At 40.9% G+C, this 17,232-nt stretch overlaps 2 protein-coding genes across 2 annotated transcripts in view; both read right to left on the bottom strand.

The window, feature by feature from the left end:
- Positions 1-5,014, bottom strand: part of itga9 (integrin, alpha 9) — a 55,748-nt gene extending 50,734 nt beyond the window's left edge. The window contains exons 1-3 of the mRNA XM_022192334.2: positions 4,561-5,014; positions 4,182-4,309; positions 1,934-2,040 (exon numbers count right to left, since the gene is read on the bottom strand). Coding sequence (XP_022048026.1) covers positions 1,934-2,040; positions 4,182-4,309; positions 4,561-4,751 — 426 coding nt within the window. The 5' untranslated portion in view covers positions 4,752-5,014. The remainder of the gene's footprint in view (positions 1-1,933; positions 2,041-4,181; positions 4,310-4,560) is intronic.
- Positions 5,015-6,873: 1,859 nt separating this feature from the next.
- LOC110949982 (golgin subfamily A member 4) lies at positions 6,874-16,464 on the bottom strand (the record flags this gene model as incomplete). Its single annotated transcript, XM_051960117.1, is given in 12 exon segments — positions 6,874-7,545; positions 7,664-7,750; positions 8,654-8,751; positions 10,736-10,811; positions 11,184-11,252; positions 11,390-11,416; positions 13,612-13,698; positions 14,835-14,965; positions 15,357-15,390; positions 15,392-15,438; positions 15,441-15,478; positions 16,289-16,464. Coding segments are annotated over 12 exon segments (894 nt in total), but the record flags the coding sequence as incomplete, so codon positions are not given.
- Between the last annotated feature and the right edge of the window lie 768 nt (positions 16,465-17,232).

The raw sequence follows: 17,232 nt of genomic DNA, 5'->3' as shown, positions 1-17,232 counted from the left end.
CAATGAGAGGGGGAATTAAAGCCTGACCATAACAGCCATGGTCTGTGGTGTGAATTTCTCAGCGGCAGCGTGAGATCTGTGTTTCCCAAGCAGCATTTACTGCTCAGCAAGAAAATCTTCACATCAACATTTGTGTTTTAGAAGTTTTAATTTCAAAACAGCCTTTTCAGCTGGAGAAGCCAGACAAACAGCAGAAAAAAGGTGGATCAAAGGACAAAGAACAAACTCCTACTTTATTAACATGCTGCTGAAACAGGGAGTACATTTCTTAAACTGACAGTGAGTAATTCTCAAAACAATATTTTGCTGCCGTGTTTTTCAAAATCACACATTCCACTGCAAACAGGATAATATAGACTCGATTTTAAACTTGGTGCAAAGCCGTCCACATAAATGTGTAAATGTGGTAATAATTTAGGACGCTGGGGGATTGGCGGCGGGGCTCCTGTGGCTCTGGGGACAGTTCTGGATGCCTCAGTGCAGACAAAGTCCACTTCATTTCCCCCAAAACCCACTTTCACACAACACTCACACACACTCACGCACAGCCAGTCTAAATGAATATAAGCGCTTGGCAGCTTGGGAGCATACAAAGAGCATCAGATGACTGTCTGGGAGCAAGATGCTATGTTGAGAAACACTTGTGTTTCAGAGGACAGCTTGGCCATGAGAAGTAGCAATACCAGCATGAACTCTTCCTCTGGAGTAAGAGCAATTTCTTCGGAGAGAAAAAAAAGATCAATCAGCTGATATAAACATAGCAAAAGCAGCTGAGCAGCAAGTGGGGCTTTTACGGTCGGAGTACTGAGCCTGTGCTGTTGTTGCTGCTCGGTTTTAAGAGCTCCCTGGTCACAAACAAGGCCCTCACTGAAAGCGCAAGATGAAATCACCGCTGTACACATCTGCCAAGCAGCCGTTTCCTTCTGGTTGCACAGAAACATGAGTCCATTCAGATGAGATTTTTAAAAAAAAAAAAGGTACAGCACAGCAGCACGTGGCTCTGGAGAACCACCGCCTCTCTTTTCTTACAACCTTGTCTGAATGGTCAAACAGTGCGCAGCTAAAAGTTTGTTGTTACACAACTCCTCACTCACATTCCCAAATCTGACAACCCCAAGAAGCCTTCAAAATGTGACTGAAGCCAGGGGGACTGGTTTGAACATCATGCCAATGCATTCCATGGAGGTATAAAAAATGGAGCAAAGAAAAACATATTGAAAAGAACAAAAGCTGGACAGATGAGAAGTTATGTGGATGTTTTGGAAAAAGAGCAGGTCAGTCAGCAACAGGTATTCACACCTGTTGAGAGTGTTCATGGTCCACCAGAAGCCTTCAAACCGTCCTGCAGGTTCCCTCACTGCCCTCCACAGGAGACCAGGGTTAATATTTAATGAAAGGCTGCCCTTGAACAGGACCACCGCAGAGGAGCTGAAGCCTAAACAAACTCTACCAGCTGCCCTATGATCTCTGTGCAAACACTTAGCCGAGCACCTCCGGGATTAACACCATTCTGATTTCTCTAAACCACGCTCTCAGTGTTTTCAATAACTTCTTGACAAACCCTCCTTCCACTGACTCTTCCAGCTCCACACACGAGGTAAATGTTTCACAACATTATGTAACCACACAGCACTTTCCAGATCTGCCTGACGTTACTCCAGCTTTTCATACGCAAAAAGTCATTCAGAATCTTTATTTTAATGTCACTTTTTAAACATGTGCCAATCAGCACTTGTAAGAACGGAAGAGAGAATGGAAAGAACAGTCATTTAACTGAAGAAAAAGTTGTAATGTTGGGACCAGCTGTGGATTAACAGTGCGGTTCTTGGAAAGACATGCGTAACAATGATCTTGTTATAATCAGAACAGTTTTATGAGTGTACATGGTTCACATTAAGCTAAACTGACTGTAGCGTTGTGTCCCTAAACTCACCAGTATTTTGCCGTTGGCTCTGTCCTGGCGGGCCAAGCTGACCCCCATCCACTCATCGTCCCTGTCTCCTTGGCAAGTCTTCCCACACGACTCTCTCGGCTTGTTTCCTGAAAGACAATGAGAGCAGTTTGCAGACGTTGAGTCATCAAGATGTCTTGGAGAGAGCAACTTGTTCCTTCTCAGCTATTGTCAGCTTTTTGAGATCTGTGTTTTAGTCTTTATTTCTGCTGAATGTGCAAGAGCTTTTTACACAGTAAACAGTGTGAAGAGATCAAACATTGGGAAAGTTTTATAATAACTCTTTAATAGAGCTGTCACCATCAAAACTGTCAAATTTTAGAAAAAAAATATTGTGACAGTTACAGTAATATAGCGTGACAACACTAGATTTTGGAGATCAATATCAGTGTTAATATTTCAGAGTAAGCCAAGTTTTACTTATAATGTATTGGTGAGTACTGACATTTTACATTAAAAGAAATATTGCTTTTCCTAAAGATTTCCACTAATGACTGTTTGCATAGCTGAGTTAAATGTTGATCATTTTCTCAATCAATCATCCATCCATCAGTTATCTATACCCTGCTGAGTCCTCATTAGGGTCATGGGAGCTGGAGTCTATCCCAGCTGACTTAGGGTGAAGGTAGGGGACACCCTGGACAGGTCATCAGTCTATCACAGGGCTACACACAGAGACAAACAATCACACTCACATTCACACTTACAGACAATTTAGAATTACCGATTAACCTCAGCATGTTTTTGGACTGCGGCAGGAAGCTGGAGAATCTGGAGAAAACCCACGCATGCACAAGGAGAACATGCAAACCCCATGCAGAAAGATCCCAGGCCCAGGCCATGAACCGGGGATCTTCTAGCTGCACATCAACAGTGCAGCCCCATCAATCAATGAAAACATTTAAAAGCAATGAAAAATCTGCAAATAGCACAAAAACTAATTCCTTTAGCCCAAAGAATTTGGAGAAAATGCTATGTTCTGCACTGACAGTTCATAATATACCATTTAACAATAACTCCAAATCCACACATTAGTGATCAGAGCGGCTGATCTATCAAAACTCCTCCAGTATCATTTTCCTGCTCTCATTAAGTGTTGCGGCTCTAGATCCCTTCAATTAGCTGAAATACAGTCCTCTGTAAAGTCTTTCATGCACTTTACATTCTTATCCATCATTCGCTATCATCAGGGAGGCATCTGATTGGTCCCAGATTCATTCTACAGCACGACATCGACCCCAAGCACAACCAGAGCCATAAAGATCTGTCTTCAGCGGCAGAAGCGAACAAGGAGCCCTGCAACAGATGGTTCTCACTGAACTCTGATCTCAACATCGCGGAGTCAGTGTGGGATTATATGGATTTAGGCTGTCATGATGAGACAGAGCAAAGCCATAGAGGAACTGTGGCTGGGTTCTCAAAGACGCTTGGAAAAAAAAATACCTGCCTTAAAAGTATTTGACACAAGTGCACCTGGAAGAACTGATGCTTCACAACAGAAACAGTTTCAAAATCACCTCAAATGCATCTTATAAGAAAAAAAGCAGATGTTTCTTATAGTATGATGTTTCTGTGTTTTTTAATTATGTACCAGCTTTAAAAAAAAATGAGCACAAACCCAGTAGAAGTGACATTACCATTATCTAAAAGACACTATTTTCTAAATTTCATCCTCCGCGTCCATGAAGTCCCTTGATTCAGACTCACATAGTTGCTGAGTGTCTCTCTGTGTCAGTGTGCTGCTGGCATGCATACATAGTTCTTGGTTACACATTGACTGAGCCGGGGGTTAATATAGAAGCCATGCGTGCACCAGGGGGCTTTCTTGACCACAAGAACAGAGCAGGAGAGTGTGGGGGTGCGTTGGGTGGGCGACTTCTTTTTGGCTCACGTGCTCGGAAAATATTAGCAGAAGCATAAATCATATTTATCAAAATATTTATGGACCTCCGTGCACAGACCCCTTCTTGTGTTGTGCGTGTTCCAATAAAGTGGCGTCAGAACTAAAGGAACAACTGTGTACTGTTAAGTGCAGTATAAGGCTGCATTATTCTGATAAAACAAAACAGATGCTTGAGGGAGTTTGTGCAGAGAACGGTCAAGAAATAGCAGCAGGAAAACACAGCATGTGTGTGGAGTTTTTCTGTGACATGAGTGTTCATTTGTGAGCTGCTCAAGGTGTGTGTGTGTGTGTGTGTGGTATTGATGCTGCAGGGCTGTTGTGACTGACCTCTTCCCAGATCCATCTCTGTGCAGCGGCGCTCTGGGTTGCTGTGGACTCTACACTTATATACAGCTCCAGGAGAGTGCACAGAGCTACTGTAGGAAGAGTTTGCCCTCGGTGCCCCAACTATTACCCTGCAGACATGAGGAGAGAGGAGAGGATAGGGCAACATATCTAAACACATCTCTAAAACTCCACTGCAATTAGGGAATTTACATCACAAACAGAACTGGCTTTCCATGAAGAATATTACCAATACTTAAAGTTATTTGGGTGTGGATGCACTAGAGCTCTAGAGACGTTTAAAAGTTTCTAAAGTACAAAATCATTGCATCACTGACAGAAATTAACATCACTTCCAGGAACAGCTCAACATGAGACTCACCAGCGTGTGTTGTCATGATAATGCTCCAGCACAGAGTACCCAAAAAAACTAGAATTTGGTCCGCGGAACACTAAAGGATGTTCTAAGTCTACATTGTAAGAATAAGCCACTGAAATGGAGAGACAGACATAAAAAACACTTTGTACTCCCGTTTTGTGTTTCCGCAGAGAAGCCATCCCTTTGCGCATCATGCGTAATAACGCTGTGAAAGTGTCCAAAAAAAAAATTAGAGAAAAAACGATAAGAACCAACTGCCAGGCTCTTCAGTGGAGAAAGTTTTACAAAGTATCTTTCAGGTCTTTTTTCTTGCTTCAACACAGCATGGAGGCTGCGATGGCATGAGGAAAGGCTGGAGGAGAAGAGTTAACGGTCCGGTAAATAACGGTGCGTCAGCTTCTCTCCATTCTGTGTCAATCTGAGAAAGTTACTGCTCGCAGGCTGCCTTGTCGTGGAGATAAATGCGGTCAGCTGTCAAGGCAGCGAAAATTACATCCTGGAAATAAGAGAAGCTTCCCTTCAAAATAAAAGCACCCCGTTTGACTGAGCTGCTGTTCCAACTATGAAAGGAAGTTGAGGTTTTAGTGTGGAAGGAGAAACAGGAACGTGTGTTTTTCTTTGTGGTGCGCAGACAATGGTAACACGGTCATGGAGAGACGCGGATGGTTTTGAGGCGCAAAGCATCACATTTCACCCGTGGGCTTCAGGGGGCTCAATTCACCAAAACTAGAAGATGGGGGCGCACTGCTGCCACCTAACGTTTTCAAGAGTAACAGCCACATTTTCATACTTATTAAAAGCCTCAGTTTCATTGATATAAACTCATCAAGATCTGAGATTCTAAAGTTTGCACAGAGATGCTTTCTTTATATCAGACGATGATGTCAGTACTGTGCTGTGTGGGAATCAAAGGAGAAAGTAAAAAGAATGAGAGGGGCAAAGATTGAAGAACATTTAGGTAAAATATTCCACATGACGTATTTGCTGCTTTTGTGTTTTATGAATCACTAATCAGTCTCACTTCCTACTACACCACTGTATTTCAGTGCTAAGATCGTGTCATTAACTCTGAATCCTACAGTTCTTCCAGTGTTTTTTGCGCTATCTATCCATGTGACTGAGCTGTGTGCAGTTTGTTTTCCATCTCTTGTCTGTATATGACAGCTTAGCAGCATGTTTGGTGATGACTGGTAGTTTGTTTTCTACATTTTAAAGTCCCCCATCTACTCAATCACTCTGTTTTGCCAAATGATACGTAATTACCAATTCAATTGAAGAATCACTCTCTGGTCTGATATGCAACTTACATACATTCAGAGTTTCTGCTAAATTGATGCAAGTTTTCAGTTTTCTTTGGTGGAGAAACCACATCAGATCAAACTTTAGTTCAAAGCAGAGCATTTTCATACGATTTCCTATATTGCTGCGGGGGATTTCTGTCATGTTTATTTACACAGTTTTTGTTTAAAGCTCCTCTCTGGTCATTGACTAAACCCCTAAAGACTCATCTCTGTGGATCAGGGTTACATATTTAGATGAAAATACCTCTTTGTTGCCTTAAAGTGGCTCAGATGTAACTCGACACTGTTCTTCAGAATGTGCAAATCTATGAAGTTCTAAAAGTTCTTAACACTCATTCTCCATCACTCACTGCAGCTCGAGCACATCAGCTCATGTACAACTCTGTACTACAACACAATAGTAAATGGCAACATTAGAGTAATTCAACCATACATGCTCAGACCAGAAACCGTTGCTAAAGAAGAATAATCTCACAGAAAGCCCCACTCCATGAGCAGACAGGACTGGTTCCTTTGATTTGTTACACACCAAACCCTCAAAATCAGAGTTAATTGTACTTGTTTTGCCTGTTACAGGTTTCCAGCACATAAAAACACACCACATGGACATGTTAAGGTAAAAAACTACATTTTCACTGGAGGAATTGGGTCTTTAATTACACAGTATGCATTTGTATACACATTTAAGTATGCTGACAAGGAGAAAATCAGAATAAAATTTCTAGTATGTGTCCTCATACTGAAGAAATTCTGTTGATTCTCCTTTAATGAGGGGATCTTTGGTCTTGCATTTTGGGTGTGGAGGAAGGAAAAGGTTAAACTTGTCAAGTATGCGACCCTTATCAAACAGGATCTTTAGAACCCAGACATGTTGTGATGTCTGCTCACCATGTGTCTTATTCAACAGGATCTTATCACACCTTGCCCCCGTTAAACAGTCGAAACAGCGTAAAAGCAGCTAATGAGAAAAGCTACCGCATTTAACATCATAAGGATAAACAAGTGACAAAAGGTGTTCTGTAAATAAGATTTAATTTGTTAGTTGAAAACGTGTAGCAAGTCATATAGTGCCTTATAATACAGTTTTAATTACCATAATACAATGTACAGTTTTGTTTTTTGGGGTTTCTGTCAGTGTGAAAATATAAAGCATAGAAAAGCTTGTGATAAACAAACAAGGTCCAGAGGCCAGTAGATCTTAATGTGGTGATGGGTGCACAGTTAAAGGGTCGTCTACAGTTTTACAGAAGAACAGCACAACACAGAAACCTACAAATCAACTGACCGTCAGCGTCAATATGTGATAATGATATCATTTATTGCACAAGCCAACCTGTATAAACACATTCTAAAATAAAAGGAAAATGATTTTGTCTTCATCTAAAACATACATTTAACTTAAACTCAAAGTATAACTGGATTTATGGAAGATTTGTGTTTCTTTTAAATTCCCCTCATACCTTTAGATGGATCCACACATACCGCATCACGCACACAATTATGCCCGACATCGTGCGCACACACAAACACCCGCACGCATACATACACATAAAACGACAAGAAATGCAGAGAGAAGGGCTTGATAAAATCCATGGCAGTCTTCCCCTTCAGCAGCAGTAGCAGCAGCAGATTTTCATCCAGACGGAACTGAACCATTCAGACACTAATCAAGTGACACTAGCCAAGGCTGTGGAGGGATGGAGATGAAATTAATACAAATATTGATGGAGTTACAAATGCAGCGCTGAGAAGATTTAAATAAGTGAGCTTCTGAAAGTATCACCAGGAGGTAAACAGACGCTTACAATTGGTTTTGAGTTTTCTTTGTCCAAAACCTTTTGCGCTTGGTCTGGAGGAAACTTGAGCATGGAGGTAATCACTTTGGCCATCGTCTGCGGATGAAGAGAAAATGAGGCCTTTAAGTTCCACTTGCTGGTCAGTGTCATTAAACATTTCCTTTAAGAGCACGTTTACTAATTTTCAATATGCCTTTTACAAGCGCCGGATACACCGAGCCCAACCTTTGACACCATCATGCAATCAAATTAGGCTTGTTCTGAGATAATTTAAGCCCAACAAGAACAACAACAGCAAAAAAAAAATCATCTGCATAATTAACTCCAGCCCTTTCTGCCAGGGAGCATGAATTTGCCCATAAACACGGGGGATAATCAGAAACAGGGCTGCTGTTCAGGAAACCTAACCGCTCAACTAATGCTAAACAAGGCCAGCATGTCTTTAAATGGCAAATCGGCGTCATACAAGATGTATGTGCTCTCAGGCAGCCTGGGGGACATCCTCCACACAGGGGAGGTCTGCCATGCTGCCATAAAGGCTGGCTGTTTGCTGAGGAGCTGGCAAAGTCCCGCTGACTTTAGGACCATGTCAACAGCACCGTTAATTAGAGAGATCACCGTTAATTACAGCAAACGAGACTGGACACAACATGACGTTTAGATGGCGGCTTAAATGCTCTCGTATTTTGGGGTCGCAGACGGTGGTCAGCTCCTAAACAATGGAGAGGATGTCTCCAATATCATTAGCTACTTTTTCAATTTGGCGGTTTTGAATTGTTTGGCTTGAACTTATTGGCAATATTCTAACATATTCATAAAAAAAAAAAAAAAAACCAATCAGATGGTTATTTATCGACAATGCTGATGTTTCCACAGTCAACCAAACATTTATCAAGATGAATATTACTAGAAAACACAAAGTACACAACTCGCAAACACTCGATAGTTTTTGTGTATAGCTTGGTTAAAAAAAAAAAAAAAAAAGAAGAAGAAGCATACTTTCGTTTCTCGTCCCATCATGTACTCAAACAGCACCTTCCTCAGATACTCCATCTCAATGGGTTCAGAGACGGCATCAGAGGGACTGTATCCAGGATCTGCAACAACAAGCAAAAACACTTGTATTCAAATAATATTTAAAAAAGAATGTGGCTGTTTTTAATAGTCAAACTTTCCTCTCTTAATACCTTAAATCAAATACAGTTTTCCTATGTGGATACATTCTAACTGCTCTCTCTGGTAAAAGAAATATATCTCCAGAGACTTTCTGGTTAAATACAGCAAGCAAATAAAAACTACACCGTTATTGTGAGAGCTAAATAAGATTGAACTTCTCAAAACATTGCAAATTTGGTTTGTGCATGCAGGGTGTTGATTTTCTTTCATCTCTAGTTTTAAAGCAAATTGACAAATGCAGAAAAAAACCCCACAGCATCATGTTTGTGTTAAATACAGAAACAACTTCTGGACAGGTTCATATTAAAGACCAACTACAGTAAAAGTACAGGAAAGAACAGCCAGGCACAGCAGGAGCACTTTAATGCAGCGAGAGTCGAGAAATGAACGTTTTATTTCTCTGCCCAAAGCTATAACACCATTAGGCCTCTAAAATCTATGAATGAGAAAGACTTGTTCCAACTTGGACAAGGCTGGTAACACTTAGGTTACAGCTTCTACCATCTAAATATCTTTGTCTGGTCTATTAATATAAAACAGCACCCACTTGGTTTCTGCTCATCATGCAGATGTTGCCGAGAGCGACCGTGTTATTGGGGTAGCAGATATGTTAACAGAGAAGCACAAACAACTCTTTGATCTCTATCGGGGAGTGATGGGTTACTAATAAATCTCGTAGCCTTTGTCCTCCTGACCCCGTGTTGCCCCAGCTGAGCTTCTCATCCCAGCAGTCGCACAGAAACAGACATGAAACAGCGTTCTGATCAGCCTTCAACCAACACCACAGCTCGAGGCGTCTGAAAACAGCTCAACAGAGTCACTGTTGAGTGGGAAACAGCTTCACTAGAAAGTACTGTAGTCACAGGAAAATGCAGGACACTGTAGGTTGGATGTAGCGTGCGTACTGGATATGAAGGATTCAAGAAGTGTGTGTGCTGCAGGGTCCTGCGTAGGAAAGACCACAATCTGCAAAAGCCATTAAACCCAAGGACGGCTTCTCTGCCGCCCCCCTCCTGACAACAGATTCTCTTTATTACTCCAGCAGGGAAGGTCTAAGAGGACAGTAGAACTCACCCAGTCTCTCGAAATACCATCACAGAGACACACCACGCTAGGGTTATGATGCACTTCAGGATACTGCATTGACTTACATTCAGTCCCTAGAGGTTCACCTCAACCTGAACCACAACGGTTATGTTTGCCCCAAACCCCAAACCTTAACCGAACCATAATTATAACCGCTGCTCTTATCTTAACCAGCAAGCCTAAAATCATGCGTAGTTGGTCAAAATGTACACAAAAACACAGTGAAACCAGATGACACATACTACTTGGATCTGCAGATCAGTGGTGGTGTGTCAAAATACCAGCTATGAGACTGTACAGAGCAACTTTCGATCACATAATATATTCTTTGTATTAAAATTGATATTACAATTAAATAGCAGTCAGGTTATCCATCTTATACTAAAAGGTATGTAATAGGGCTGCAAGTAACAGTTGTTTCATTGTTGATTCATCTGTTTATTTCTCAGTTAATCAATTAGATGTTTGGTCTCAAAAAAGACAGAAAATGATTTTAAAAAATTAAATAAAATCACTATCCTCGAAGAAAATCCAAAGTTAGTCAGTCAGAAAACATTTTAACTGAAGAAGCTAGAATTGCAGGAATTTGACTTCTTTTCTCAAAAATTGCAGAAATTGATTATTCAATTTTCAAGTTAGTTGGTGATTAATTTAAGACTCGACAAAAATCGTTTAATTGTTGCAGCTCTAGTATGTAGTGTACGTTACACACTTTCCCATGATACTGTACTACGTTCCGGCATGTCATCTTTATTGTGCTTACATAAAAGGAAATTGGCTCAAGACGCAGAACTAAGTGGTTCACGGTGTTAACATTACCTCTGAATGTGCTCCCGAGGTGAGTTACGACAGTGTTTCGGTGGAAGCATTTAATCTTGTCCTCAAGCGAGTGAATCTAGCGTGGAGAAACACACAAGGAAGCAGAGATTACGGTATTAAAAAAAAACAACAAAAAAAACTCTTCGACCCTAGTGGGTTAATTCTATGTTTTAGCCTAATTGTTGATTGCCACATAAGCATTTTGTTGGTCATCCTTTAGGGGATGTTTGTGAGACTGACGATGTGTGTGAGAAAACTGTGGGAGGCGCTGCGCTGGTTGTTTATAGGGTTAAACCAAATGTAAACAGATGTGCTGTGTAATTAAGTTGATGTAGCAGGAGAGCAGTCGCCGCTCTTGCTGGGGGCCACAGAATCCTGGGAATACACAGCGATGGATTTGCTGTTCAGTTATTCTCCCTAAAGAGCACACACGGGGCCCGACACTCACTCTCTCGACAAACTCCTGCTCCTTCAGCCGAGCCTCGCTCAACAAAGTGGTCTTTTCAGCAAGTTGAGCCTGAGGTAGAGAGAAACACATGATAAAAGTGATAATATTCTGTGACGGTTTTTGTTTGAAATCAAATAATTGTTGTATGACGACGATTTCTTGACACAACAGTTAAACCAGTAATGGAACCAACAAGCATACAGTACCTGTAGATCTTCTGGGGTCACTGGTGTCTAAAAAGAGGAAAAAAGCAAAGTGGCAGACAGAAGATACTGTTTGTGAGAGCAAAACAGAAAAGATGTGTGTGCAATAAGAGTTAAACACATTTGACAAATAATTGAATGAGCTACTTAATTAATTTTAGGATCGATTATTGACTGATCTGATGAAAAGATCAAAACCAGAAACTGGAAAAACATGAAAAAAAAAAAAGACTTCAACTTTCCGACAGTTCTTGAACTAGTCGTGTGTGAGATGCACTTCTATCAGAAAAAATAACAAAATATACGCTTAGCATTGTAAGATTTAATCAAAGATTCATTCAAAATGTTTCATGTAAAGCTTTGTTGGTACAAACAAAATAATAATAATACACTAACCAGATTCGGTCTAAACAAAAAAAAGTTGCACTTGTGTGACTCGGCGACAACCAATGGTCATTGACAAAAACTTAGGAACTATTGGGTGAACTGGGATGAACTGCAGGCTGTGCTTAGACAGAGCAGACAGGAGGTATTAATGGAAACAAATCTATAATGTAAGAAATGTAACTTTAGTATTTTCTTGTATATGCTTTATGGCATTATAACTTTGTTAAACTGCACAAAAGATGTTGAGTTCTCTCTACTTTTAGCCATGGTTGTGCTGTTTCCATACAAGTGTGGGACTTTTTTATTGTAGTGAAAAACGAGTCCCACAATGAATGAAAATGTAACGGGAGCAAAAAAACCACCCAGAAACTGTGAAGAGTTCAGAGATTTAGTAATAAATTTAGTGTTGCCTGATGTAGCTTGTTCCACTGTGCCAAAAAAGCTCCATTGTCTTCTAAAAACTGTTAAAAATACACCGGTGCACTGGCTGACATCACTGCGGGACCAAAGATCTTTCAGTCTCCTGCTAAAAATAGCTCCAAACCAATAGGAAACTTAGTCCTGTTCAACTCACATTTTTCTAAATCTGCAGTTTCCAGCTGCTACAGGAAATTATCTAGCACTTTACAATCATGAAAGCCTATGTTCAACCCATTTAAACACTTATTTGTTCACTCGGAATGAATGGGCTGAAGACCACAGAGGAGTCAGAAAGTACTGAGAGATGAACCAACACATAGTTGGCTTTTATACGGGACTTTTTTGACAATAGCAAAACATAGAATATCATTTGTCTTATCCCCTAATCGCATGGTACAATTAAAGGACTGTTTAAGCCCACTTTCACTGGAAAACAGTGTTGGTCTGTCTCTGCGGAGAGACGCACTGACACACTGTCTGTCTGAAGAATGGTTTGAGGCCCGCAGTAAGGAAAAGCCTCCCCGAGCATACAGCTATACAGTCCAACCATAAAGTTATTACCTCACCTGGGAAAAATGTAGTACAGAGAGCAGCATAATTCTTGGTGTCCATACAGAAAAGTGTGTAAATGTAGAAGAACCACCGCAGGGGTCTCATGGCACCTCAACACCTGGGTAAAACGTCTCCCTGGAGTACTTTTGAGCTATCTGGCCTCGTTTTAGTTCGCACTTCTTGCCTGCGAGTATTGCTGAAGTATAAATCTTAGACCAAGAGTCACCTCGAATGATGATAATTGAGAACAGGGACTGAGGCCTCGAAATCTCTGCTTTCTGAGGGGAACATTCCTGAGTGATTCAAATGAGCTTCACAGCATCCGGCAAGCTTTGGAAAGCCGCCACACGACTGGAAGGAGAGACTGATCAGAGCAAAGTATGTAAGCAAATTGTCCCTGAGCTCTCAAACGGAATCTTTCAATTACGAAGCAACGCAAAGACAAAGATGAGCGATAGCTGCTAAGTCTGTTAACCTGGACGTGAACTCTCAGATGGGGGCATCTGAAAAGGTTAGTACGGACGAAAAAAAAAAAAACCTGATCTGGATTAGGCTGTCATTCAAAACTAGTAATGCTTCCATCAGACTCCAGCCTTTTCCCAGAAGGGAGCTGAAACAGAGTGATTTCATACTGCCATTGTTATTTCTTTCAGCCAGCGTGAAGTGACTTATGACTTCCAACAGAATCACTATATAAATTTAATCTAAACCCCCATCTCATAAAATGGACTGCAATAGCGACAAGCACGAATTTATACATCTGCGTAACTGTAAAAACCTCCAAAATATATTGTCTGGACTAGACGGCAATCACAGACGTCTGATGACCTGGTTAATAAGCGACAGTGGGTCAGAAGTGTTTGTACCTCTGAAGCACTTTGGCTCCTTGCTTGTAACTCCTCCAGTTGTTTCTGAACCTGCCACACTCTGTCTCCCATCTCCTCCTCTCGACTCTGAAATGAAAAAAGTACGCATAAAACAAAGACAATGAGTCATTTCCTATGCATCACCTCAGCATCACAACTCAAGTATGTCGGTCAAATCATTCAGTGACTGTTTTATTTCAGGCCCCTGTCCTGCATTTTTGATTTAATTATGTCTGGAGACAATTTTAAGTGATGTATTTATATTTCTCAAGAGAAAGAACAGTTGGAATCGATCAAAAGTTTAGTGTTACTGTTCTCCAAATCCAATACTGACCCTCTAAATCATAAAATCCCCCATTTCCTTGCAAGTTTTAAAGGCATACCATCTTTAAAAGAAAAAAAAAATACCAAAATTGAACCATTTATCAGCTAGGCACTGTGGAAACACTGAAAATTGAGCAATGACGATTCTCAAATTTCCTATCTGTGAGGCTTAAATCAATCTGAAATCATGATATTTTATCGAAACAATTTTATTTTACGTGCCAGTTAAATTGTGCCTAAAATAGGAAATTCGTATCTCTCAGACGCTGTAGGAATAAAAAAAAAGAAATTCTGCCCTTCTTCATGCAATCGTGAGGCCTTGAGTGACTTCGCTGCAACCAACAGATGCAAAACAAAAAAATCAGGAACCTTTAGGCTGATCTGCAGGTAGTAAAATGTTTTTAATTTATGTAGAGTCACCATTTTGTTTTCTAGTATTAATAACGTGAGGGCAGATGAGCAAATGTACATTTTGATTCCACGTTTTCACAATTGTCATAAAATAATCAAAGAAAATAATCTTTTATTTTCATTCAACTATGAACTGCAGACAATGCACATCTGAGCCGTGGTTGTGCTGTTCCCTTAGAGGTGCAGGATGTTATGCTGCAGTGAGTAAAGGTTTGAAAATACCAGGAAACGTCCAGAAACTGCTTGGGGTTTAGAGAGTTCAGCTGTATGAACAGATTACATTGAACATCCGCTTCTGTAGCTGCCTTTACATCACTAATAGTCGTCTATGAAGGGGTACTTGAGTTCATCTGCTTTAGAGTAAGCTGCCAACTAGTGAGTAAGTGTTATGCTGGGTGGGGTTTATCTCATTTCCACAGAAAACCCATAAAATGCGGCTTCATTAACAAAAAAAAAATGCATTTAAAGATCAGGCTTTTTAACAGCACCTGAATAACCTGTTCATATTTCTGAACAGTTCTGTGCAAATCATCCTCCTTCTGCGAAATCTCCTTCCTCAGCTGACCGGCCTCCTCCCGATGGCTGCTGATGAGCTCTGCTTCAACGCTCTGGGCCTTCGCTGTGTCGACGAAAAGGGGAGAAGCCAGAGTTGGTGCTTGAAAGAAGACAAACCAAATTCAAATTCCAAACCACTCAGCCCATCTTAATGGATTCAAACAGAGAGGAAGTAAGAAACATGACAATTCAGACACCACTGTTTCCAACAGCAGTAATCCCTTAATTTTGGTCCACCCACTTGCAGGATTAAAAAAAAAAATGTTTCCATGTTGTCATTTTAACCTACTTTTGTGCAAGAATGTCAATCATTCGGTTTGATTTTCTGAAGACGGATATTTTAATGCCTAAAACTTCAGCAGGGTGTGGTGTACTGATTTGACCTCATTAAGATAACTAATTACAAGTGCTTTAATCCTGTCAGTTTCACTTCATGAATTTTTCTTTCGTCTCACCAATGGTCTCCTTCACTGCTGTATCAAGCTCCTTTCTCTTTCAAAGCCATCTGTGTGTTGACCTCCCTCATTAACTGCTTATCGTAGAGTTGTGCTTCATGTTTATGTCTTCTAACTCGAGTCTGAGAAAGACAGCAAAGAAAATATATTAAATTAGTATTAATATCTATATACAGTCAACAATGGGGATGGCTAGTAAACTATGTCATCGTGTCCAAAAACGCCACTTCCATGTCCTACCAAACCAACGATATAATGGTGCTGTGTTGTGCCCCGTGTTGCAACAATAGAAATGATGTAAATAAACAATATCTTTCTACCGCTTTCCTCTGGACGAAAAGGAGAAGAGAAGATCGCTGACACTAAGTCGGATTTCTTATCTTAGAAAATATATTTAGCGCCGTGAGCTAACGTGCGCTAGCTAGCATTAGCCGCTTGAATCATGTTATCTTTTTGTGTTACGAGGAGTGTTTGGGCCACATTACAAAAGAAACTAAAAGTGGTCGAGATTAAAGTCTCTGATAATAAGTTTATACTTTTAATTTATAAGAATAAAGTCTGCCGAGGGAGACTTTTGTCCCAGTTTTGGGGACTTGGACTTGCTTGACCAATCTGCCCAAAATACTCGACTTGACTCGGATATGGGTCTATGTGACTTGGACTGCCAGCACACTAACATTTACAACTCTGTTTGAGTTGTAAGAGTTAAGACCTCGCTTTACCAACTTTGGAAAATCCGCAAAATAAGATGTCACAGTGAAAAGGTGACCGGTTCTTTCGCTACTGCCATTGTGTTTCACTCGGTGCGCCGCGGCGTAGGACACGGAAGTGGTCCGTGACGTCACACTAGGCATTCCCATTACAGCTTCATATCTACAAATTTACAATTTAAATGTTTTATTACAATTTGTTCTGCATCATCGTGAACTTACTTCAGCTTTTTCTCACTCTCCTCTAACAGCTCTTTCTTCATGTATTCTAGGTCATGTTCATGCTCCTTCCTCAGTTGTCGCATGTCTTTCTGTAGCCTGGTGAAGTCCTTTTGGATTTTCCTCCTTCTCCACTTTTCATCTGACTCAGTTTGTTCTTGAGAGACTGCAAAGAATCCTCATCTCCCTTCTTGCATTCGGGCGTGGTTTTCCATCTCGTTTTCCATGACGTTCATGGTTTGCTGCATGCGGCTACTTTCCACCTTCATCTCAGTCTCAGGTTCTGATGGATTCTTGACCTTCTGGGCGTCCCTCTCGCGTATCTCTTCTTTCAGACGATTTATTTCTGCAACAAGGCTTCCATTCTGCTCCTCTGCTTCTTTTAGTTTGGCCTCGATTTCATGTAGTGCTGATTCAGTTTCTTTGTTCTCCCCTTGTTGCACGATCTCTGTCTGAAGCGCGACCAGCTTGTCCTCATACACGGTTTCAATTCCTCTAAACTCTTTTCTTTCTCAAGCCTCTCTTTACTGAGAATCTGTTCAAGTTGTTTCTCCTGCTCTTCCTTTAGCTTGACAAGAGCTTCCTCGAGCATTTTTATTTTCTGTTCTAATGTTTCTGTGTGTTTCTGGCCAGAAGTTTCATTGCTCTTGGTTTCCTCCAGGCTAGTCTCAAGAGTCTTAATCGTTTGCTCTTTTTCCTCGAGCTGTGAGGTTAGCTGTTTTTTAATCTGACTGATTTTCTGCTCAGCTTTCTTCTTCAGTTCTGATACTTTCCGAGCGCTCTCTGCAGACAACCTCTCTTCAGTTGCCTTCAGACTCTCCTCCTTGCTCTTGATAATCTCGTCCTTCAGTCTTTCAAATTCCTCCCTTTGACTTTCAAGATTTTGTCTACACTTCTGGTTGTCTTCCTCGAGAGAGTGTAGTTTTTGTACCATCTCCTGCTCCACA

The sequence above is a fragment of the Acanthochromis polyacanthus genome, chromosome 15 (genome assembly GCF_021347895.1).
Source record: "Acanthochromis polyacanthus isolate Apoly-LR-REF ecotype Palm Island chromosome 15, KAUST_Apoly_ChrSc, whole genome shotgun sequence".
In the NCBI taxonomy this organism is placed as follows: Eukaryota; Metazoa; Chordata; class Actinopteri; family Pomacentridae; genus Acanthochromis; species Acanthochromis polyacanthus.
Note: the sequence above shows the minus strand (reverse complement) of the source record. Positions and strands in the feature narration are given on the sequence as shown.